At 34.0% G+C, this 25,772-nt stretch overlaps 1 protein-coding gene across 7 annotated transcripts in view; it reads right to left on the bottom strand.

Moving 5' to 3' along the window:
- Nucleotides 1–25,772, bottom strand: part of PCDH7 (protocadherin 7) — a 400,741-nt gene that overhangs the window by 139,074 nt on the left and 235,895 nt on the right. The window contains exon 3 of one of the 7 annotated variants that reach the window (XM_012767264.3): nt 6,398–6,424. The exons of the other annotated variants lie outside the window; for them this stretch is intronic. Coding sequence (XP_012622718.1) covers nt 6,398–6,424 — 27 coding nt within the window. The remainder of the gene's footprint in view (nt 1–6,397; nt 6,425–25,772) is intronic. 7 annotated transcript variants of the gene reach the window in all.

Below are 25,772 nucleotides of genomic sequence, written 5' to 3'. Positions count from 1 at the left end.
CAGTCCCATGAGACCCACTTTTGACTTCTGAATCCCAGAAATGTAAGATAATAAATCTGTGTTGTTTTAAGCTACTAAATTGGAGGTAATTCATTATAACAGCGATGGGAAATGAACATACATACACCTGCCCCATTGTTCATATTTAAATTGTAGAATTTTTTTGTGTGTATAAAGTAAACCCTGTTAGAATCAATGCTGACAAACAGAAATAGGATACACATGGCACATTAAGAAACACAAACATACTTCAAATTGTCCCTGTAGCCATGTTTAAAAAATTTGAAAAAACTTGACATTAATTCTAATGCTTTATTCAACCCAATATACCCAAAGTATTATCATATCAATATAACTTACATATCGATATAATTACATGATTATGTATCAAAATGTAAACAATATAGAATCATTAATGAGATATTTTTCATTCTTTTTATTTCTACTAAATTTTCTAAATCTGATGTGTTTGTAATACTTACAGTACTTCTCAATTTGAACTAGCCATGTTTCAATTGTTCAATTGTCACAATCACAATTGGCTAGTAGCTGCTGTATCAGACAGCACAAATATACTTATTGAGATATTTCAGCTTTCTGTAGCCAATTTTGGGGATAGTTTTAAATATATCTACATGAGTAAAATGCTATAATTTTAATATTGTATCTGCTTTTAATAAAGGATAATGATATCTTTATACATTTTCAAAGTGCATGGACTTTGACTTTCACCAAGACATTGCACAAATAGCGTAAACTTGAACATAAAAATTTAAATGTTAATAGTATCATCTCAACATATGAATTATTTTTAAACAACTATGTAGAAATTTATAATATTTACATATCTTTCATGCCTTTAGGTGGGCATGGTGGAAAGCTGATCTTTGAGTGTTATACAAATTTTTTTTTTTAGTATCTAGCTATCCAAATTTGAATTTCTGCTTACTTATTCTATTTGGGCTCTTAACAGCTAGAAATTGATTTTTTGAAACAAATATAAATAAAAAGAATTTTTATTAATTAATTCTTTTTTAATTAATTAATTCTAATTTTATTAATTAATTATTTTATTAATTCTTTTTATAAATAAAAAGAATTTTTTCCACCTACTTTTAAATGGTTGCTTATTCATATTGCAGCATAGCTGCCACAAAGCTGTCATGTGCCCTGCTGTCTTGGAGATACCGAGCTGAAATAGCCAGAGTAGAACAGGTGAGAACATGGGTATTATAGCAGGGCATCCCTTCTCATGGCTGGCTAAATTCTATAGCTTCCCATTTCTTATAATTTGGCACAATTTATATAAAGGTAAAAATTCATAGTTTATTCTTAATCAAATTTTATACAGATAAAAAGATAGTAACTTCAGATTATGAGAATCAATAAGCTCCTTCTGAGAGTTTTTAGTACAACCTAAGCAGGTAATAGGATTTTGCCCTCATTATGCTTGTTTTTCTATATAGAACTGATACTTCTTCCAGCCTTTTACATGACTGTATTGACATTATAAAATGTCTACTAGTCAACCTAGTCTTTTTCACTGCCTATGTATGCACTCTAATCAAAGAGTTACTGATCTAGAGTCCTTTTTCATTTTTTAGTTTCCAGACTTACACATTTTAGGGATGTTATAAACTGTGAATATACACTCACACAGAAGCACCCTCTTCTAAATATTTGGTGGCATTGCAGTTTTTAAAAAAATTTATCCCAATTTGCTAATTAATTTACAATGACATAATGTTGGAACATAAATGTTCCAAAGCCCCTTTTTTAGGATGATCACTTCATCATTATTTAGCTAAAAATTTAAATGGAAGATGTTCTTCAAAATTCCTAAAATATTATCTTTCCTGTAAAAAAATAACAATAAAATGTCTACAGATTTGTTGCCTTTCCTTGGCTTTAACTGGTTTTTCTTTTAAGGCAATATTAAACCCTAACAAGACAGTGTGTCTGATGCCCACATATGACAATGACAATGATGTTTTTTGGCAATTACCTAATACGTTAGGAACAGGTTTTCCCAATTAACAAAGTATTATACTTTATGAATGCTATTATTTATCATCATTATCAGTCTCATAGTGTTTTGCCACTATGATGGCTCCTTCTTGATATATTTAATGCAGACTAGGTTATGGGTGCATTATACCCACAAGGCACTGCGACTCACCTTGGAAAGGCAAACATATCATGATCAGATTTGAAAATACCTGAACACCTTATTTCTTAGATTTGCTTCCAAAACATATTATCAAGCACAGTATGTACCCATCCAAGACCCTATGTTGTACATGAGACATGCAGAAACTGGCACGGGAAGATCACAGGCAGGCATATACCTTGGCTCCCCCAACTTTATATACCACACCTGTGAGATAAGCAAACATCTTTGAAAGTTCTCTGTGGCAGTTTCATGTCTGGGGGTTGTTTATTGAAAAAGAATGGGGCAACTGCTCTCCTTGGGCATTGACATTAATAGTAGTAGCTGGAAACAGGGAGTTACGTATATGTTGACTTGTTATATGTATTTCGACATTAGTCTTTTTTCTTCCATCTCAGTTGGTAATGTCAGATCCTTCTCCTTTCGCTGACTCTTATGATTTATAAGATCACAGACGTAGGCCTCTGGGATGACAATTCCCTATGTTTGGCTGTAGTGAAGAAGTTAGCCCCATCTGAAAGCCAACGGGTACATGACTTGACAACTTTACTATCAAAAGTTGAAACTAGAAGTTCAAGAGGAAGCATCATCACATTACATGTATTTCTGCTGCCTTAGAACTTCAAGCACTTGAAAATACCGTGTTTCCCTGAAAATAAGACCTACCCATAAAATAAGCCCTTGCAGGATTTCTAAGCATTTGCACATTATAAACCCTACCCCGAAAATAAGACCTAGTGATGGGTGTGCTTACTCATGCATTTCGTGGCTGAGTGGTACAGAAGATGGACAGCCCTTCTCATCTGCCCCATGAGAGCTCTTATTGCTTGACATGAGAGGTTGGGGCCAATGGTTCTAAAGGAAATAGGGTCGCAAGAAATTCAGGATGGAATTCAGGGTTTGGAGAGTTATGATGATGTCCCAGAAGAAGACAATGTAACTATATTTGAATAAATGTAGATTTTTGTACTATACTTAAAAAATAACACATCCCTTAAAAATAAGCCCTAGGGTATCTTCTCGAGGAAAAATAAATATAAGACCCTGTCTTATTTTTGGGGAAACACGGTAGTAGCATTTCACCCAAACTGTATAAGGTGGTTATCATACTGAGGCACTCTGTAAGATCACCCCATATCTTTGGCCAGTGGAGGAAGCAGTGCTAAAACCCACTGGTACTGTTTGTATTCAGCTGCTTCAGGACTTACCCATCAAAAGACACTGAAAAGGCCGGGCGCTGTGGCTCACGCCTGTAATCCTAGCTCTTGGGAGGCCGAGGCGGGCGGATTGCTCAAGGTCAGGAGTTCAAAACCAGCCTGAGCAAGAGAGAGACCCCGTCTCTACTATAAATAGAAAGAAATTAATTGGCCAACTGATATATATATAAAAAATTAGCCGGGCATGGTGGCGCATGCCTGTAGTCCCAGCTACTCGGGAGGCTGAGGCAGAAGGATCACTCAAGCCCAGGAGTTTGAGGTTGCTGTGAGCTAGGCTGACGCCACGGCACTCACTCTAGCCTGGACAACAAAGTGAGACTCTGTCGCAAAAAAAAAAAAAAAAAAAAAAAAGACACTGAAAAGAAAAAAAAAGTTCCTTTTGAGGACATGCTGCACTCATACGACCCCTTATGCAACAGTATCCCTAAGACTGGCTGATGTGCTGATATTTACTTAACAAACACTATGAGCCAAGCAGGATGCTCCATGCTTTATATTACTAGCTCATTTAATCTTCATCACGATTCTACAATGTATCAAGCACTATGATTCCTATGTATTAATGATGAAATTGAGGCCTTGAATGACTCAGTTATTTGTCCAACGTCATTCAGTTATTTGTCCAAGGTCATTCACAGAAGTATGACTTAATCCCATATCTGTTTGATTCCAAAGCCATGGTGCAACTTTCATACAAGAGAAGTGTTAAGGACAGCTCCATGACTAATAATTGCATGAAGTCTTTTTATAGATATTTTTATTGAAATTCCACTAATAAAGAAAAATTATATATATGTATATATGTGTGTTTTATATATATTTTATATACTTTATTAGATGTATTATATATTATGTTTTCTTATATATTATGTTTTCTATATAAAATAATATGTATTTTATAGATATAAAATATTATTTTCAACAATATTTTATATTCAGTGCAGGAGGGGTTAAAAACAGGAAGCTCAGATAAGTAATCTAGAATTACTAAAATGAACACTGAATCTCCAAAAGAATGATTACCAGTTTGGTTCCTTGGTGTCTATTTCAAATGCTAAATTAAAAACATTTAACCTTAGCCTTTTAAAGTTAAATGAGAACATGAGGATCTAAATCTGCACTGTCCAATATGATAACCACTAGCCAAAATGCGGTTATTTAAATGTAAATTAAGATTAAATACAATTTTAAAAAATCAGTTCCTCAGTCTCAGGAGACCTGATCTAAATGAAACTAAGGACAAGTGCTGCTTTTCTTGGGGATATACCACCCTAACTCTTCATCCCATATCTGGTCTCTTGTTCTTTTTCTTCTCTCTCACAAATGTGCACTTTGGAAGAAGATAAACTGTCAGTTTCACATTATCTTACACAGGGTCCAGTGGACAAGTTGTCATCTGCTTAAATGAAAATGATGGCTGGAAAAATAGAAACTGCCCTTAGAACTTGGGGGTGGGAAGTGGGGTTCAATAATGGCACATTTCAGGAGACAGTTTAAGACACAAAATTTCCATGGTGACTTGAGTGCTTTCAGATTATGTTGGAAGAGGAACAGTTTTAAAATAGATGACTTTTCGAAAAGCATAACATCTGGATTCAAAGAGAGAGCATGTGATGAGAAAGAGACTAAGAGATGAACAAAGCGATTAACATTTACGTCTATAGTATCTCTTTTTTAAGAGCGAGGAAAACAGGATGCCTTCCTTCCTTACTATACCCAACCTCAATTTTCTTTCATTATATATGTAAAGTATTATAGATAATTATTGTATGCTTATTATGAAAAAAGGGTATAGGGTTATTATTCTTAACAATTTGCATAAGAGACTTATAAAACAGTTTGCATTTTTAAAATGGGAGGCTGAGCAAGATGGCAATTTAGATTCTGAAACTATTAAGCAGAAGTGGGCTCACATTATGCTGTGCCCATTTTTAGCCCTTGGAAATGGTTTTAATGATACAAATATCACTGGCATCTTTATTTTAATATCAATAATGATTTTCATAATCAAAATAGCATTCCCCAACTCTAAAAAGTCTGTTGGATTATATAAGTGGCTTGCCCAAGTGTACTTAATACCTACTTAATAAAACTTTACCCAAGGAACACTGGCTTACATTCTTCTTATAACACTGTACCTTACAAAAGAACACATTTGTTAGCCAAAGTGACTATTTTAAAAAAGAAAATTGGAAAATTATTTTCTTATTTTGAAGCACTGGCTGAAAGGGTAAGAATCCTTTCTTTTTCCTTCACACATGGAATTTAAGGATATTTATGGCAAAACCACAGCATTCTGGAAGAGAATTCTCTGTCATTAAAGTTGTTATCATGCTGAAAACATTTCTATACTATGTATGTGTATTCGTGTACATACTTTTTTACTATCTAGGTACAAAATTTGTCAATTTTATAAAGGAAAAATGTAGAATAATGTGGATTGCTTGCTTTTAATTGATTATGTTATATTAAAATTCTATTATAATTATAAAGAGAATCTGCTAGATATAATCCAATATTTAATCCTTAATGTAATTAATTTTGTTTATGATCCTTCAGTGTATTAATCCCTATTTTTTAACACTCTAACCTTGTTAACTTCTATATTACAATTCCATTTAACACATACATTATTGAGAACTCCAAGTCAATAGCATGTGAATAAATTCTAATGTATTTTTCCAGTCGTATCTTGAGAAAAATCTTTTGATGATTTGATACATATGTAAGTAATGATTGATCCATATCTTTCTATCTCTCTCCTTCTCTCTTTTTAGTTGAAATTTCCACTTTTTTGGGGGGAGGGATGTCAGATAATCAATATGTGTTGGAAATATGCAGCATGGCCCTCATTCGGTCATTAGCTACTTCTCTGTTTTGCTTCCTTAGCTTGGTCATGAATATCTACCTCTCTGAATGTTTGATCAGTGACCTCCAAAACACTACCCAAAGGTAGGCAAGAGGAAAGGTTAGAGCTCGCCTTTATAAGCACTGCCCATTCTTTTAGTACCTGCAGTTCCTTGGAATGGTGCGGCACCTGTAAAAGGTTAATGAGCATAGAGACTTTCAGGCATAATGTAAATTATAGATAGACACTGCACAGACATTTCATCACGAAGCAGACAAGCAACATGCAGGCATACTCCAGGTGGCAGATACTCCTAGAGCTCCACCACTGGGATACCTTACAGATTATATATGTATTGATGATATATCTGATATATCGATGATACAAATATATACATATATATGTACTTGGCAGACACTATTCTCAAGTACTATTTCAGAGAGAAAATTGTTTTTCAACAGCATTTAGGTGTACCTATTTTAGCTCGATTTGCAACCAAATATTTCTACTATCCTCGTAACAGGCCATTAGAAATCTCTCCAACTTTATCAAACAAATCAAATGTTTAAAAAATAATTTTTAAAAAAGGCTTGATTCACTTCTATCCAAAAAAATTTGAATTCACAATTCAGGCAACTTTTCTTCACATAAAGCATTCTTATTTCTAAAAATATACTGTGGTTTAAATCATCTGCAATGAATATTTTAAATAGATTTGAACTCTCTGATCTGTTAGGAAGTAAAGAAAGGACTTTTTGATGAACTCAATTTTTAAAAAATCAAGCTGTCAGATTTGCTAAAAATCTTGAATTATTTTCTTTCAGAATTACATTCATTGCTGTATACGAATCATCAAGCATTGACATACATGCATTAATACTACCATCATCGCAGAGGGCCTACAGAGAAGGAGTTCTTCCATTCCCAGTTTCATTTTTTAAAATAATCTCTTGCTATATTCATAGCACTCAATACTAATACAGAAGTAATCAAATTAGCATTAGCAGTTCATGTTGCAAACTTCAATTTGTATTGGTACAACATCAAAGTAAAAATATTTCCACATCAAAAGTAAAAGAGGTGGGATTTAAATTAATTTAGTGTCTTAAAACAAAACTAACTAGGCCTTGATAGTAACTTAAGTGATAAATAGTTCACTAATATAAAAACTGAATATATTTATATTTCTTTTTAAAAAATCCCAAGGCCTGAGGACTAAATGCTAATGAAATATGAATATTAGAAAAATAATGAAATATGACAGTGCATATGGAAAATGTTAGGTTTCTCATAAACTAAGATTTCTGTTTAAATTTAGTTCAGACTACAGTGTATACAACTGTTTATAACTCGGAGGATGTAGTTGACAATTCTATCCCCCTATCTAGCCGTCTAACATAGTACAATATTCTGAGTGTAATTATTCTCAATAATTCCTTATGTAGGAAAATGTAGTGGAGTTGATACACTTGTGGGCATAAACATGCCAAAATAATATGATTTCCACTAAAATGCATCGCTCGTTGTTTATCACATGCTATTATCATATAATTTCCATCTGCCTACCCCAATGTCTTATGTTTTAATATTCCTTTCTCATGTGGTAACTCATATGGCTAAATTTTTATGAATGGGCATTTTTTATGGAACTGATGTCTGTGTGCTTTCTTGGGAATAGCATGTTTTCATAGATGCAAATCTGGCCTTCAAAATAATTTACGTTTCTGACTTAGTTCAGTTTCATTCTGACAGTGACCTACTGAATGACTACCATTTACACTATGGTGCACTCCTTAGAAACTGAATATCCCCTAATGCACACAGGGGGTCCTTTCCTTGCTGGCACACACTCCTAAATTGCCCTAATAAGGGAAGTATTTCCTAGGTCTCATTAGTATCTGATTATGCACTGATATTTTATGCTGTTTCATATTCCAACTAATATTTAAAATAAAACATGGTCCTATAGTACTACCATGCATCAAAATATTTCTACAATATGTAAGAAATAACTATATCCAGATTTATGTTATGTTAACTCTATATGAGTATCTAGAAAATAAAGGAAATGCTATTTAATATTTTCTAAACCATTCTCATGATTTAAAATTAAGTAACATAATTTGAAAATTACTAATGATAAAAATGTCCAGAGATAGTATCAATAGTATCCACTACATTTTATCGCTATTAAAAGAAGTTCATGGAGCTAATTTGACATCTACACTTGGAAACTTTTGAGACATTACCTATGTGCCCTTATAGAAAAGACATACCAGGAATAGATAAATAAGAAAAAAGATTTTCAGGTAGAAACTTGGGATAAAATAGGTATAGATTACTCCTTTCTTCTAACCTTCTGACTCAAGTGGTCTATAAGTTAATTACATGATATTCATAGAAGGGGAGCAGATAAAATGGTGGAGACTACATTCATTTTTGATGAAAGGGTTCTTACATATAGACAAAATGTTACTTTTGTTGTTATTTGTCTACTTACTTTTCACTCTAGGTGGGAAAAGAGATTTTGGAGTACTGTAGAAGAATAATATTTGATTAGCTTTCTCCATTGTAAAATAATAAAAGAAAGAGGGCCAATTTCTTTAATTTATAACCTATGAAAACTGTAATTTCCATGTAGGTGTGAAATATCACAATGTATTGTAGATAGCATGTTATGCACAAAGATAAAAATATTTTCAAATGCATTCTGATTATATTACAATAATTTAAAACTTTAGATGTGAAAAATTAAATTATTGAAGATCACCTTTGTCATTGTTCAACCATTTCTTCATTTTGATATTACAGGGCGGTTAGATTGGGGGGGAGCAAATTGATACAGAGATTGTCTATACATTTCTCACAAGTTTCACTTTGTAGATTTGTACAACATCTACAATATAACAGTGAATCATCATTTGATGATCTACAGTAGAATTTTTATTGTTGTTTGAGTGTTTTAAGAAAGTCCTTACAGCTACAAACCATCTTCATGGGAAATAATAATAATTCTGTTTTCAGGCGAACAAAGACTAATTTTTTTAAAAAGACTGAAAATGACCTCTTGGGAACATTAGAACAGAGATCTGAATATTAATGTAATCAGTAGTTACCATTTAGCTGGCAAGGAGAAATCAATTGCAGGCCAAAAGAAAGTGTAACTTGATGCCTAAGACTCAACAGTAAAAAGAAAATTTCAACTTTTAAAGAAGAACTTGATATGTGAATTAATTTTCCTTGGTTTTAGAGAGAATTATAAATACCTACTTTAAGTGTCTTAACTATTCCAGGTAGAAATTATACTGCTTTTCAAGGTGATTCTAACACAAGACTAGGCTTTGATTTAAATAGGCCACAATAATTATTATACTATTGGGTTATGACATGTTGCATCAAAATCATTGTGGTTTGTTGCAGGGTCAGAGAATGGTAGTGCATTTATTTTGTAGTTGTTATTGTTGTTTTTAAAACTAAATATAGCCAGAAATAGAATGTGATGAAAGAGCAGTGGAATATTTAAGATTATAGTTCAAACCCTTCTTTTTACGGATTAACCGTGGAGCTCACAAAGAAAATGGCTTACTCAAGGTCATCCATCCTGCAGCAAAGCAAGGATTAAATCAGGTTCTCAAATTCCCAAGAATTAGGAATTGTCTTTATTTCAAAATGACGATGAGTAAATTGAAGGTAAATCAACTAAGAATTGATAAACATTTGATCTATAAGTATTATGATATATGCTTCATGTGAATTTTTTCACCTCACTCCAACATAGTTCAGGAAGTTAGAGCTTTTGCTAATTTTCAAATGGGAATACCTAATATCAGAAAGGCTAAGTAAAGTTTGTAGGGTCACAGAATTAGTAAGCTGATTGCGTGCGTAGACACCATTAAAAGCCAAGGTACTCTTTTTCCTAAACCATCTTCTTTTCATTTTACCAGATGTTAAAATATCTGAAACTCAAGGCCTGTTCTATAATCAATCTCACCTGGAATAATATTTATTGATATAATAAAGGTGATGATTTATAATGCTTCCTGAGATGGAATTCAAATATAAATCCAATAAATAATTAGCTGAGCTTGGGACTCAAAACAAAGGCTAATGAAGTTTCTAAGCAAGACCACGTATAAAATGGCATCAATTTGCCTTCCTTTCTTTCAGTGGTATTACTAATCTAGCACTTTATCCAGATGACAAATGTTGCTCAAGTGTGAGGGAATTTTTTCTTTACACATGTTTATGTTCATCCATGGCTGGCTTTCTTTCTACTTCTAAAATGAGCATTTTATTTAATCTGCTTTTGCCACATTCTACTTGGATTACCTTATCACTCATGGGGGTCTCCTTCTTATTTAACCTGGTAATTTCATAGTCATAGAAGTAGCAAACTGGTTGTCTTTAGAAGTGATTCATAAGAACCCACAAGTAAATTTCTAGAATTACATATTGTCAGGCAATTTGCTCTTGAATACAATTCTAATTATTAAGTTGTTAAGTTTTGCGTTCTGTTTTCATTCTTTGGGGCATCTTATATTAATGATCACAGAATCTCAGTCTTTTAGAGCTATTTGAAAAGAACCATAATGTCAGTGAGCCCAACTTCCTTATGTTTATGCACGAAGAAACTGAAAACCTGAGAAGTAATATCCGCTTTAAAAAAATACAAAGAAATAGAAGATTCAAGACTAAATCAATCTGGGATCCCTAATCCATTACTATTTCCATATATTCTCACGATAACAGCGTTGAACAAACACTCTGCTGACAAAGATTACCAAGTATTTAAGATGAGAAATGAAGCCCAGACCTTTATGTAAGAACGGCATTTTGAGCCTTTTCTGTTTCAGTATAGTCCCTGGTTATGAGGGAAGACTTTGCAGGAAAGCTTACTTTTGTACATTGACATCTTCCCTTAGCTCATTTTTACTTCCCCCATAAAACAGTGATATAATCGTTACTGTTTTTGTATTTTGCATATTTGTATTAATTACTACATTTGAATTTAGAATGTGTTTTACCAATTACCTTAATCCTCCAACTCTGTAAGCAATGAACATATTGTCGTTTCTCCAAATCAATCAATCTCAGTAGTGTGGATACTAGAGTCAGACCAAGAAGCATCAGTATAGAAGGTTTTAGTGTTTACTACGGAGAAATATGGAATGCTTTTTGTTAAATCCATACAAAGACTCTTCTACTCAGTGATGTGGGGCATTATGACAGAACTAACTGAGTATCAACAGACAAACAGAAATATACTGTTACAATGCTATTATTAGTATTTATAGCAGCTCTAGTGCTCTTGATAAATGAAGCCACATTAATTAGTTTCAGGATCTTAGTCTCACTTTGGCATATCCACTAGCACTTCTGAACATGCAATTAAAATATTTCAAAATGTCACTTATATTTCCATTCTACAAGAAATGCATACTGATTATAGCCATTTGATTTGTACTAAGCTACATACATTTAGAAACAAAAATATGTTAATGTTTTAGGGGTTAAGAAATCTCTCAAACACTATTTGCATAGAAGTTTTACCAAAATTAAAGCTATTAACTATGCAATTTTTCTGAGTTTGAAATATATCCTGTTACATAGATTAATTTTTAAGGTTCAACGACAGTATATTATTTTCCTTATATTTTGGAAAATGTAAAAATTCAGTAGATACAGATATGTATCTACATGCAAATGTGTGTGTATGATAACTTGGCTGATATTCTTTCAAATTATTTGGTCAATGTAACTCTAACTTAAAGTCTTGGATAGTCTTGGAAAGTCTGTAGTCCCAGATGGAAGCTAAGCCACAATAGGAGCCCCTGTAGCTACTCCCTTGATCCTAGCAAGAGGCAAGAGATGTCTGGATAAGAGTAGAAGCTGTTGTCAATTACTTCCCTATAAATGATAAATTGAATTTTTCAGAAAGAATATGTCAGATGTCTGTCAGATCCGAACTGCAGTTAACGTTTAAAACAATGAACTATTTTTCTTCAATTTTTAAACCCGTTTAGAGTCAGTAATACAAAAAATTTCAAAATTCTTCCTCAACTCTTCAGTACTCTCTCTAGTTACAATCAGGAACAGACTGAGGCATTTCTCCTATTCTGGAGATGCGAATAGAAGAGATAATACCAGGAAAAGAGTGGAAGGAGAAGTTACTGTTAAATGTGGGCAAGGTCAGTAAAGCAACTGGAAAAAATAAATAAATAAAACCCAAATTCTGACATCTTCCATGGCATTTTATACACAATGCAGCAGGTCATACTATTATGCAAAGCATTAGAGTTGTTTTGTTAATTATTTTGAAAAGGAAGAAATGTGAAAAGAGATTCCCAATTATGAGTCTGAATAGAGATGATAACTTTGTTCTGAAGATCAAGCCAAACCTTGGTGTCATGCTTGCATGGCAGGCACCACAATTCTACCTTCTACACAGGAAGGCTTTCTTGAGAGGAAAAACTAGGATATAAGTGAACTGGCCAGGGAAAGTGGGATGAGGGCAGGAAGTCAGCAGAAACTGGGAGAGAAGTTGCAGATGACAGAGGTTACTGAAAACCCTTCAAGCAGAGAGTCACTTGAAAGGTACAAAAGGCACAAAAGGTACAAAACAAACAGAGAATGACACCTACAGTCACATTCCCTCTTTTTCCTCTTCACACTCCCCTTTGCACCATTGATCCTGCAATTCTTTTCTTCCTCTTTTTTAATTTATTATTTAATTAATGAATAAAATTTGTATGTATTTTCCATGTACAACATGGATAACATTACGTTTTGAAATATACACACATAGTAGAATGATTCCATTGAGCTAATTAGTATATGCATTATCTTACCTATTTATCATTTTTTTGTGCTGAGGACACTTAAAATCTACTGTCTTGGTGATTTTTAAGAATACAATATATTGTTATTAACTACAGTCATATCTATTGTACAATAGAGCTCTTGAACTTATTCCTCCTGTCTACTTACCTGCAATTCTCTTCTAATAGAATTCATTTACCAATAGAAATAGAACAGAGCCTGATCCACAATGGTGAATGGTACTCTAAAGTGTAAGATATATGAATTCTGATTATCTCTATATCAGGAAAAAAATGAACGACGGTAACATTAAAAAAAAAAATTCAATGACATATAACACAAAGCATTTTCATATCAGATTGACACCTCCATGAGAAGACTTCACATAAAAGAGCAAGGTTAAGAAGGGTGAAAAATGAATCCTTTATTATTACTGGATTCATATTATAATACATAAACTGATATATTCTATTAATTTAAAAGGGGATTGTTGAAGAGCTTGTATTTATTCAGTGATAGAATATGGGCATTTTATTATCTAAAATTGATATGATTTCTAATAAAATATTTGCTTCAACCTTGGACTATAAGGCACCAGATAGTTCAATGTGAGACAGTAATATTATAAAAAATTGTGATTTTTTCATGTAGCTCAAAGCTGCCTGTGTTATCCATCAAATTCATTTCCTTTGTAACTAAATCTGTCATAAATCTAGGAATCCAAATATGTTTCCCAACCATAATCTACTGTCAATATACTTAATAAAGCCTTCAAATTATACAATAATTTATGGTGGCTTTAAAATGTCTCCCAAAGAAATTATTGATTTTGGTATTTGATGATGGCATTAATAATATAATCCTAATAAAAAAAACTGAGATGTGGAGGGAGGAGTTAATTTGTCCCCACCATTGGAGCTCTATTTTTCTTTTAATCTTTCATGATGAAAACTAAATTAAATCAACAGAGTCATAGGTAAATTCATTTTGATAGATATTTAAAGTTAGTCCATACAAAATTAACCAAAATTGATTACAGTTTCAAGAATTTAAGAATTACTTAAGAATTTCAGACAGTTTTTGTAAACGCAAAAATAAACACTTTCAAATATAGGTATTAGAGGGTCTTAATTTTTTCTCACTCAACACTGAATTGTATGTATCTAAGTGAATATGATCCCTACTTTTCTTTCTTTACAAGCCTTGTATTTTCTTCTCTTGATAATCTGTTGGAGAAAACGCAATATGAATGATGAAGTTAAGAATAATTCTTAATGTTCATGTGTAGCTGCATTTTATGTCTGTCAGTATCCACTGCTTGGACTAAATTGTGTTAATCATGGAAGGAAATTCTATGCTTTTCCCTTAGAGCTGAATATTCTCTTCACAAAAATAACTGCTCTGGATTAATTATAACATCTTAGTTTTAATAATGACAGATTATCGTGACTTTAAATTATTAGTCTGATACTTAGGAAAATGTGCTTGTTACCAGAAAGTTCTAGTGTAAAGAGTCATGTTGAATATTTTTGTCACTAATTATTTTACAAGAGACTTGTAAAATGTAAAGTGAATGTTGACCATCTTTAGTTTATGTATAAGGAAACATGGATTTCAGAAGGATCCTCATTCTCCAAGACTATTGCCATTGCTGATCTAACAGTATTACAAAGGGGAAGGAACTAGGGTACAGTTGTTGACACTGTGAAAATCACTGTGGCAACAATTCTCTTTTGTAGCAATGTCCCAACATAGTCTCAATGGGGGGAATGTGATACCATGTTAGTGGATAGACAAACAGAGGGAAGTGAATAAAAACTTGCTAGAAAGTAATAGATTAGGCAGTTTGTGTAGAATGTACATTTACTACTGAAAAATCTAGTCCAAGAAGTATTGAAGAGTATAATTCATTTCATGCATGCTTGTGGCCAGCTGGGAGAGATACAAAATAGTAATGATATAGTCCTTGGCTTTAAGGATTTCTCAATTTAACTGGAAATCGAAACACATCTTAGTAAAACAACAAGTAACACTATTAGACAGTGAGAATAAAATAGAGACTGGCATTTCAGATCATATGATATTACCTGCATATTACCCATGACAGTAGACTGATGTTTGGGAGTGACAAAAATTCCTGGTGTGAGATGGAAGAGAATATATTTTCTGTTATTAGATTATACTACAAAATTCAAACTACTTTTGATCTATGATTGAGATAGTCTATCAGTATTGAAATTTGTACTATCGATCATCTTATTTTCTGTTTTCATCTTTAACATTTTTTATTTGGCTAAAGGATTAAACAAATGATCAAAAATTCAGCTTCAACTTCAGGTAGTATCAAAATACTTTTAAAGGGATCATTCATTCAACTCTCTACTGATTCACTAATCTTTCTCATCCATAAAAATTGTAATTAACTTGAAGAGTCCCAAATATTAGACACAGTTTCTTTGTGGTTTTGTTTAAAAATGAAATTGTTTTTATAAATATCTAGAGATAATAATTAATTTATCTTGCCCCATTCAAGACTGACTTTTCATTACCATCACTTTATTTAACTTTAATGAAAACTGTGTCTTTGTTATTTACTGAGGAAGGAAATATCTTGAATTTTGACAGTTATTCACATATAGTTTATTAATTAGTTATGGATGTATTTTAGTATAGACATTGCTAAAACAAAAGAAGTATATTGCATTAGGAAAAAGAACATTTATTGAATGACAAATATTCTAGATAGTGCGATAGGTATTTTAAGCCTCACAACTTTGACAGTATAATTATTCCAATTGTTTTTGCAAATGATGAAATCAACATTCACAAAGTTTAAATAATTTGCCTGAAATTATATAGTTAAATCAAGATTTAAACATGGGCATATTTAAACCAAATCTAAACTTTCCCCCTAAATCATAGCACTTGTCAATATAAAAATGCTCTCATAAATAACATATTTACTTTCCTCTGACAGCAGGGCTATATGGGCTATTAAACAGAGTGCTAAGATTCTCCTATTTGAAGGTTGAAATAATTCATAAAGTGGAAAGGTGTTTAGAAAATAGTGACTTAATATAATCATCATTTTATACAGGAGGAAATTAAGGCTTAGAAAGGGACAGTCTGTTGTCTAAGGTCAAATAACATTCTAGAGGCAGAGCCAGGAATGAAAACAGTTCTCCTGGATACTAATCAGTCCTGATTAATTTATAAGACTTTTTTTTATGCCATCCTAGATAAAGGAGTTAAGACCTTATGAGCTCAGATTTTTTAATAGAATGTCCCTCTATTAATTGGGCCATGCATATAATATTTAGTTCGCTGCAACATTTTAATAACCTTTTGAGTGATACTCATGAAATATGGCCATATTTCATGAATATCTGAAATATCTGATTTTTTTGAAAAAAAAATCAGACTATGGGAGAAAATAGGCAGCTGGAAAGTTGAAGATATATGCAAAGATAAGACACATGCATCTCTACAACAGTATGCATGAAATGCTCTCCACTGTGGTATTTAAGTACCAAATGAGTCTCATTTCAAAATCGCCAACATGGGAAAAGATGATTGTTTAGAGTTCTTCAGATATTAAAAAATAAAAATAAAACCTTGATCAAATGGCCTGCCAGATATTCAGGGGGCAGGAGAAAGGGAGAAGCTGGAGATTTAGGCTACATAATAAAGAGCCTCAGGCCTGCATCAAACCTCCATGACTCTCACTATAAAAGGAAAGTATGAATGAGTAATGGGAATCCTAAAGTGAAATTCAGGTAGACAATTTCTGAAAACAACGCTGTGGTTAATGATGTGTACTTGGACAAATTTTTTACTATCCTATTCCAAATTTGGCTGAAATACAAGTCATATTTCCTTCTAGAGAAGGGAGCCAAGGGAGGAAGGAAAAGGAGAGAAGGGAAAGAAGAAAGAAGAAAAATCCTATTTTGCTTCTGGAAGAAAGTCTTCCATTGATCAGTGAGGCTGGTCATGTCCTAATTTCAAAAATCCTAATGGTGCACTCCATAGACAGCAATGGGCCAAACTATCTTGGGGAAAAGGTCAGGGGAAAGAAGAAGACAGGGAGAAGAGCTTCCAAGTATGATTTGTATTAAAATGGTAACTATAATAGAGTAGGAAGACTTAGGAGCAATACAAAAGTGACCCAGAGACAAGAACAAAGGGCTACCTACATAGATGTTAGTAGTTCTCATTCTTACAAATAAGAAAATTGACCTAAAAATTACTAAAATGTTTTTCTTATCTGTTGTATATAACAGGTTTTTAAATAAAGATATAAGTGTAAATTCATGCTATTTATCAATATTATATGTTTAGTATGGATCGAAGTCATTAAAATGAAAATTCATCCATTTATTAAAATAACTATACATTTTTAATGGGAACAACTATTTACAAACAAAAACAGCATAGATTTAAATAACTTGCTATTATATATGAAACTCAGCTTCTTCAATGTTTAATTTAATAGCTATAGTTTCCAGGTAAGCTACTGTTTATTTTTAATGAAATAAAACAATTCTCACTTTATTGACCTGGAAAATCAAGCAGTATAATAGTTTAATCTTGTTTAACAATGACTTTTTTGTCATTGTCATTGTCATGAGTTAAATATAGGTAATAGGACTTTGTCAATGGAAACCAAACATGCTTCCCATACTATTGTATTTACTGGCATTTCGTTAAGCATTTTATACTGAAGTTGATATAAAACTCCCTACCGTTACTGCAAATCAGTCTGCGATTTAAGAGATTCATTTTTGAAGACTTTTGATATTAAAGCCCGGTTTGCATTTTTTAACTTGGGATATCCTAATTGCGAAGTGATGGGCGTTTATAGAAGGCTGCAAATTCTTTCAAAGTACTGCAATGCTCCCCTGGGGCGGTAGGGCTATCGGAAGGCTGAAAGGGATTGAAGGACAAATGGAAATGCTGTAGGAAATTGTGGTTGGAGACCAAAGGCTGCCTGGGGAACTTTGACATTCCTATCTGGTTTTAAACACTCCAAAGGATATGGCAGTGGGAGGGGGCAAGCTTTCACATTCACAGACAGTAGGCACTGGAAAATTTAAAATAATTGCACTTTCAGGACCAAGGGCATTTTCACTACACTTGTAACTACGAAATGATCCAATTCTAAGCTGCTGTCAGAGGATGGAATGTAGCCAGGTGCTAAAATTGAAAGAATAAATAAGTGAATAAACAAATGAATAAACACAAAAATAAATCAATCTTACTCAGTTAAAATTGGGAAAACTAACATCATCTTGCTTTGTAAAATAGAAGTACATTAAAAACAAGACAAACAGGCACAGGTAATCTTATCTCTGTGGGGTGTCGGCTGCCAGTTCTTTGAACACTTAGTAGCTTTCCTAGAATACAGAAAAACACTGAGAAAGTCGGGGTCCTTTGCTAACTAAAAGTGTTCTCATATAGTAATGATTTGCTTAAGTGAAGGAAGGCCCTGTGTTATATTAATAATGAAGGAAAAAAAGGATTTTGATGGTTTTGGAAACACACCATTACTTCTTCTTTTTTTTTTTTTTAGACAGAGTCTCACTTTGTTGCCCAGGCTAGAGTGAGTGCCATGGCATCAGCCTAGCTCACAACCTCAATCTCTTGGGCTCAAGCGATCCTCCTGCCTCAGCCTCCCAAGTAGCTGGGACTATAGGCATGTGCCACCATGCCTGGCTAATTTTATATATATATATATATATATATATATATATATATATATATATATATATATATATCAGTTGGCCAATTAATTTCTTTCTATTTATAGTAGAGACGGGGTCTTGCTCTTGCTCAGGCTGGTTTCGAACTCCTGACCTCCAGCAATCCACCCACCTCGGCCTAACAAAGTGCTAGGATTACAGGCGTGAGCCACCGCGCCCCACGGAGCATTACTTCTTATTACTTACTATTATAACTTTCCAGAGACAGTATGTCCTCTGTGGGAATCTTTTTTCACAGCTTTTTATCAACCCACCTATGACTGGTTTTAGACAATTAAAGTTCAATAAAACTTAAACTTTATGGGTGCCTGGTAGGAGACACAGTGCAGGAGCGTACACACACACACACACACACACACACACACACACACAGGCAAGATGGATTTGCAAAGTACTGTTCTGTCTTTCTCCTTCCCTGAGCACTGTCTTCTCTCTGAAGTCTCTGCTAGCAATCAGGCCCGAGGCCACGCCAAAGTCAAACAGTCTTAAGCCAGAGAACTACAATGCAGTTGCCTCCTTGCTCTGATGTGACCCTAGGTGCCTAACTCACACTGCAAAGAGTGAGAAAGTCCATGAGAGAAATACAAGCCAACTACAGAAATAGACTTTTTCTTTTGTGGTTGTGTGGGATACAAGCTAACCGCTACCTTGGCTTCCGTACCTTAGCTTTTGTAATTCGATTGCTTGCTTGCCACTTAGCCTGACTGAAGCCATGACAGGCTTCTACAAAGTAAAAGAAAAAAAGAGAGAGAGAGAAAGAGAGAGAGAGAGAGAGAGAGAGAGAGAGGGAGAACAAACCAGGCCTCAGGGAGGAAACTGGTAAGGCACTACCTGACAAGGTAGTGCAAAGTCCCTGGGACCTAGCCAACCAATCAATAAATCAATACACGGCCAGCATGATCAATGGGTGAACAGCTTGGGTGGGATGTGTGGGTGCTGGGTGGGCTCCGGATACCACTTGTAACCAGTAACCTGAGTTGCACAACAACTAAAGGAATAAAACCTGTGCTAAAAACTTGCCAAGGGTCCTTGTCTAAAGAGACCACTGAGCTGGTGCTCTGGGACCTGGGCTCTAGCTCGACTAGCTTAAATAAGCCTCCATTTGTTGCTTACGTTGGTGTGAGCCTGTTACTCTGACATCTCTGACATTCTGTTCTGGGATACAGAATTCTTGGACACAACACTTGTAATTAATTTCTCCCAGTTTACCTATTATCCCCCCCCAGCTCTATATCCTTTCAAATAGCCCCCTAAAACATCATTAAAAGACTGAAATTTCACCTATTTTTTGAATGTTTAGTTATGTTAAATATAGCCAGATATAGAGAATACTAAGTGGGGATATCCTTTACAAAGGAGGTTATAAAACACTACCTTACATGCTTAATTTGTCTTGGCACTCCTGGATATTTTGGTTAATTGTCGGAAATAAGCTTGAGGGAAAGATTAATCTTTTTGATTAGCCAACACACAAGTGGTAGTTTCTAGTTAGTCTAGTCCCATGACAGCTTCCACTATTTCTTATCATTATCAAGGAAAATGGGAGGCTTGTGTGGTGAAAGAAAGTCTCTATTATCCAATTTAGTTCATTAAGTTTCTGGCTTTCGGATATGAAATGAAGCCTAAATTGAAAAAGAAACACTTTCATGTTTAGTGGGGAAGTATTGTCTTTGTGGACAATTTCTGCTTCATTCCCCCCCATGTCATTTGAAGAATTACAGCCAATAATCAAAGAGATAAACACATATTTTTAAAAAAGAAAAGAAAGCAAAGAAAGAAAAGAAAACTGCAACAATTAGATTTTATCTATTGACAGTTAAACTTCTAATTGGCATGAGAGAGAGCAATTTTTCTAGGAGTGTTTCTTCTGTCAGGGCAATTCTAGAGATTTGGGCTAGGAGACGAGGGTAGCTGCCATGCCTTGAGTCTCATCTCCCACACCCACCCACATTCTTTCTTGCCACTTCTATTTCACTAGTGATTACAGAAGATTTGCTTTTTCTAAAAGATAGAAAGTAAATTTGCATAAATGCAAGAAGTGCTGTCTTCCAGCAAAGTGCAGATTGTATTTGTTTTAAGAAAGAAAGTAACTCAAGCCAATTGGATAATTTTTTCAACACAAAATTGAGATCTATTACAATAGAAACTATTAATAATAAAATTTCCACCCTCAATCATACAGTGGAAACAATGGAAATGAACTAAGCTAAAAGAAAAAAAAAACAAAAAAAAGAAAGAAATTAGAGATTTTGATCTGTACTACTAAGTGCTCCTGGTACATATACTTTGTCTCAGGTGTGGTTTTCTGCTGTATTTACCTCATTTCATCCATTGCCCTGCAGCCATTACCACCACCATCCTCCCTGCTTTTAATGCAATCAGCAACCTAAATGCTAGGCTTTTGCCCACAACCTTAAGTCTCATAATTACCTTTTTTTTTTAATATTACTAAAACAATCTACTTAAAATTTCAATATGGTAGTCTTTTATTTAAGAACTGCAGCCAACCTCTCGGGACACTCAAAGTTAAACCTCCTCTGACAATCAAGGGGTGCTATGATTTGACTGTGACACACCTATCCAAACTCTTCTCCCCAGATAATACTCCTTCTAACCTCATTTCTCATCCCCAACATGCACCAGCACTTCCCAATCTCTGCTCATGCTGTGCCCTCACTGTGTCTTCGAATACTTTTCATTCTCCCCTTCAGCTATCCAAGATTTATTCAACCTGAAGGGCATTCTGTAATACCTCTCTACTCCCAAAATGTTTTGTAATTATAATTTTTGTCTCTCTTGCACACATTTAATGAAAAATTTATTATTTAATCAGTGTCCAATATCCTATTCTTATGTGTTTCAGGGACTTTATTTCTGGATGTCTTCTTTCCTCAGTTATGACATCTTTTGAGAGGTTAGCAAAGATATTTATCATTTCTTTATATCTCTTAGTAACATGGAGTATTTATTTCTCATACAGGAAGTATTCAGAAAATATTTATGAGAATAGAACTGTCTACACTGGAAAGAACCAAACATAGTGGTGAGAAAGGTGGTGAGATCTATATATTTTCAAAATAGTTTATTTGAAAATGTGTGTGAGGTTAGGTTGCCAAGTGAGTCTGACACTTGGTGGGGTGGAGTGGGGTGGGGCACAGTTGGGATGGACTAGTCCTGATTGTGCCTAAATAATTATAGGTCATGTTTGATGATATGAAACTTGGGGTGTGGGATGAGGTGGGTGAGGCCAGTGATTTTATGAGCAAAACAAGATCTGTGAAGTGTAACTGAGTTTTAGAGATAATTTGTTTGTGTTGTAGAGGATAATTACATTAAACTAGGTTGGGCATTATGGTAGTCTTGATTACCTCACTCTTTGTAAGAATTGTTTAATGCATCTACACCAGAAATGGACTCCCTGAATATCAGAAGTGAAAGAGACTGTGCTGGGTTACATTTTTCAACATTTCTACATGACAGTGGCCTCCACATGTTCACATTAACTAACTAACTTCTTCACAGCAGAGCAAACTTAGATTTGAAAAAGCCTCTGAAGGAAAAATAATCCTATACACAAAAACACATGCAAAAAAAAAATTAAAATAAATGTAACAAGTCAGCTAAATGACCCATATCAAAAGAAACACTATATTAAATTATCATAATAGCCTCAAATTTTAGCCACTGCAAATGAAATATTAGTGTTCAGGCTAAAAGAAATTAGAACACTCAACATTTTCATGATAATAATTCTTAAAATTAAAGAAAGATTTTAGTTACAAAAAGTTTTTCCTTTTTCATCTTGAAAAAGTGATATGACTAACATCTAATATTATAGAGCCCAGGGCTTCTTAGATTTTTCATAAATGTTAAATAAATTATAAATAAAACCATCTCAATATTTTACTGTTCAGATGACCTTTGTAGTTCATCATTTTAATCATGAATGAATTTTTTTAATGAAGTATTCATGGTTGGTGCAGCTACTACAGGATCCTTATCAAAAGGAGACAGTTTACCCACGTACTGTGCATCCTTGTCAAATTATTTTAAAATCATTGACAAGGATGCTTGTTTAAATTGAGGGGCAAGAGGGGAGAGGGAGACAGGAAGAGAGAGAGCAATTCTGATTCAAAAGTTTTAGAGGCTAGGGATCTATAATTTTAATAGACTGATTATGATGCAGATGGCCTGAGGACTACATTTTAAAAAACACTGATCAAATTTACATTAGTTACCTATAAAGCCAACATTATTGAGCCACCATTACCTGGGAAATTTTAGAAAAGTAATCCTGCCTCAACTTGATTTACATAAACACACAGCAGGTGTTTGGGTTTATTTTTCTATTGCTTTGCTGCCAGAATTCACACAGTAATTGGAGCCTTGGTTTCAGTCTACAGGGTTATATTATTTTGTTTTGTTTTATTTTTTCCCGCAGAAAAACCTGAATTATAACTTCTGCTAGGCCCCTTCTTAAGTTTCCTCTTACCATACATGTATTTAGTTCATACAAGCAAATTAAGAAACTCAGAGGAGTAAAATTTCTTTAAGAGCAAATACAATTCACCTTTCAACTTAACACAATTCACCCTAGCAAGGAATTCTTTTGACTATTTTGAATGATATGGATCTGATAACTTTAAGAAGTAGATGATTCTATATTCGGATAACCTGAGTCATCCTATTGAGCTGCATGTAATATTTCTTCCTAGGACTTTCCTGGCCAACTTCCAAATCACTGGGCTTAGAGCTAGAAGTGTCATTGCATGTGAATTCACTCTACACTTCCCACATGAGGAACATGAAGCTTAGGCAGATGAAACAATGTTCACCACTTCACAGAGCTGTTTCTGAAAACCTGGGCTCCTAATACTTTATACTATAAATAATACCATTTTATATATGCTCTGTAGCTGTCGAAAATATGATAAATCTCTCTTCCACCTGACAAATCTAGTTAACAGTTAGCAATGTGTTCTGTAAACCAGCACTGATTGCTGGGTTACTTAGAAGTTGTAAAACAAAACAAAATAAAACAAAACAAACAAAAAAAACACAATAAGTCTATCTCAGAATTGTTATTAATAAAGCTCCATTTATATGACACTAGGTGTCTGGCCCGGTATACAGGAAACATGTAGGAAGAGGCAGCTTGCACACACATCGGGTTCAGGCTCTGTGGTCTCATCATCGGGGTGGCATGTCAGGTGGGTGACAGGCAAAATGACTAACCTTAAGCCTCAGTTTCCTCCTGTGTAATCAGATTGTTGTGGTTTTTACATCAATTAACCCATAATTCAGAGAGAATGAAAGCCCATAATCTTAACTAGTATCGTTATTTACAAGCAGAAAATATAAATTTTGAATTTTGAATATAATTTTATATTCAAATTTTATATTCAAAATATAAATTTTAAATTTTGAATTTAAATTAAAATTTTGAATATAAATTTTGAATTTTGTTCCACATATTGATAAGAGTTAAGATACTTTAAAAGCATGTATTTCAATCGTGTTTTCAACTATAGATGCCCATGCGTGTGGCCGCGCTCTCTCTCTCTCTCTCTCTCTCACACCCCCACCTCTTCTCTCTATCCTTTTCTCCCTTACTCTCTCTCTTCTCCTGCCTCTCTTCCCAAGCAGTCACAGATCTATGAGACTCAGAAGTTACGCAAAATTTCAAAGAGGAGACTGAAGAAATGGCTTGCAAATTTCGACAACCGCCTCCGTGGCTCCTTGCTTCTTATAGCCAGCCTCCTCTGAATAGGTATAGAAACCAAACAGATATTCTCCTTCACTTGGGTTAGTTAATGCATTTCCTAAATTGCTTTCCTGATGTGTCCTTTAGTTCCTGAAGGATTCACAAAACAGGAATTGACACTCCCCTGGGAAGCTTTGAGAAAAAAGATGAGACAAAAGCAAGCTTCTTTCTCATGCAGGAATTTGCCACATAGGCCCAGCAGTGCAGTGTCAAGGACAGAAACATGAACTGCACGTCGGAAAATGCCCAGGGATTCTTTATGCGTTGTATAGGGGTGGCATTCAAAATACTTAACAAATTGGTACAGCAAGAGCATGCGACGTTCAAAATAGACACTGGCCTTAAATAACCAGTAAGTCTAGGCTCTGCATCCTGGCCTAAAACAGCCCTGTCTCTAGAGCTGAAATGGCTCTTTGTTCCTGGTGCAGTGCTTTAAACAAAACAGGCTCTCAGTAAATATTCTCTGACCGAGATACATACAAAATGTTATAAAGGGAAGGAGAGATTATAATTTTATGCAGGATCCTGAAGCTGTTACATAACTTCATGAGAAGTGATAATATTTGTGAATGTTAATGTATGAATAAGAGTTGTCCAAAAAGAGAAGAGAAAAAAGTTGTAACAGGGCAACAAGAACAAGAGGCATGCAGGCACATGCATGCTTGACAAACTTGGAGTTTATCCTATGCCCCTATACAGTATTGCATGCCAGTTTCAGTTTTCCAACGTTTAATGAGAATTCTTTTAATCCAGGTGATATTCTTGTTCGTCTAGAGACATGCAAACTACAAACTGTTAGGCATTTCTTTATTAAGTTGGATTCCAAAGAACTGGCCAGTGAAATCAACCTTTCAAAATTCCTGATTCAAAAAGTAAAACATTTTTTGTGCCAAAAAAAAATATGCACAATAAAACATGTGAAGAAGGTTAAGGATGATAAGCAAAAACTTCAGGGTTTATTTTAGGAGATTAAAGCAAGACAGAAGCAAGATTCTGTTTATGTTCTCCCCCAATCAAGAAGTCTCCCAACCTTGATCTGAAGGCTGGGTTAACTGGCTTTTATTTTTTCCTACCATAATATCCTTTATATATATTTATAGTCATTTTATTCTATTATCAATTTTGTATTATTCTTCCCACTGAATCTTGAATTTGTACAGGGCAAATAATCTATATGGTTAATTTTTTTTCTTGC

The sequence above is a fragment of the Microcebus murinus genome, chromosome 3, assembly GCF_040939455.1.
Source record: "Microcebus murinus isolate Inina chromosome 3, M.murinus_Inina_mat1.0, whole genome shotgun sequence".
NCBI classification, from domain to species: Eukaryota; Metazoa; Chordata; class Mammalia; order Primates; family Cheirogaleidae; genus Microcebus; species Microcebus murinus.
Note: the sequence above shows the minus strand (reverse complement) of the source record. Positions and strands in the feature narration are given on the sequence as shown.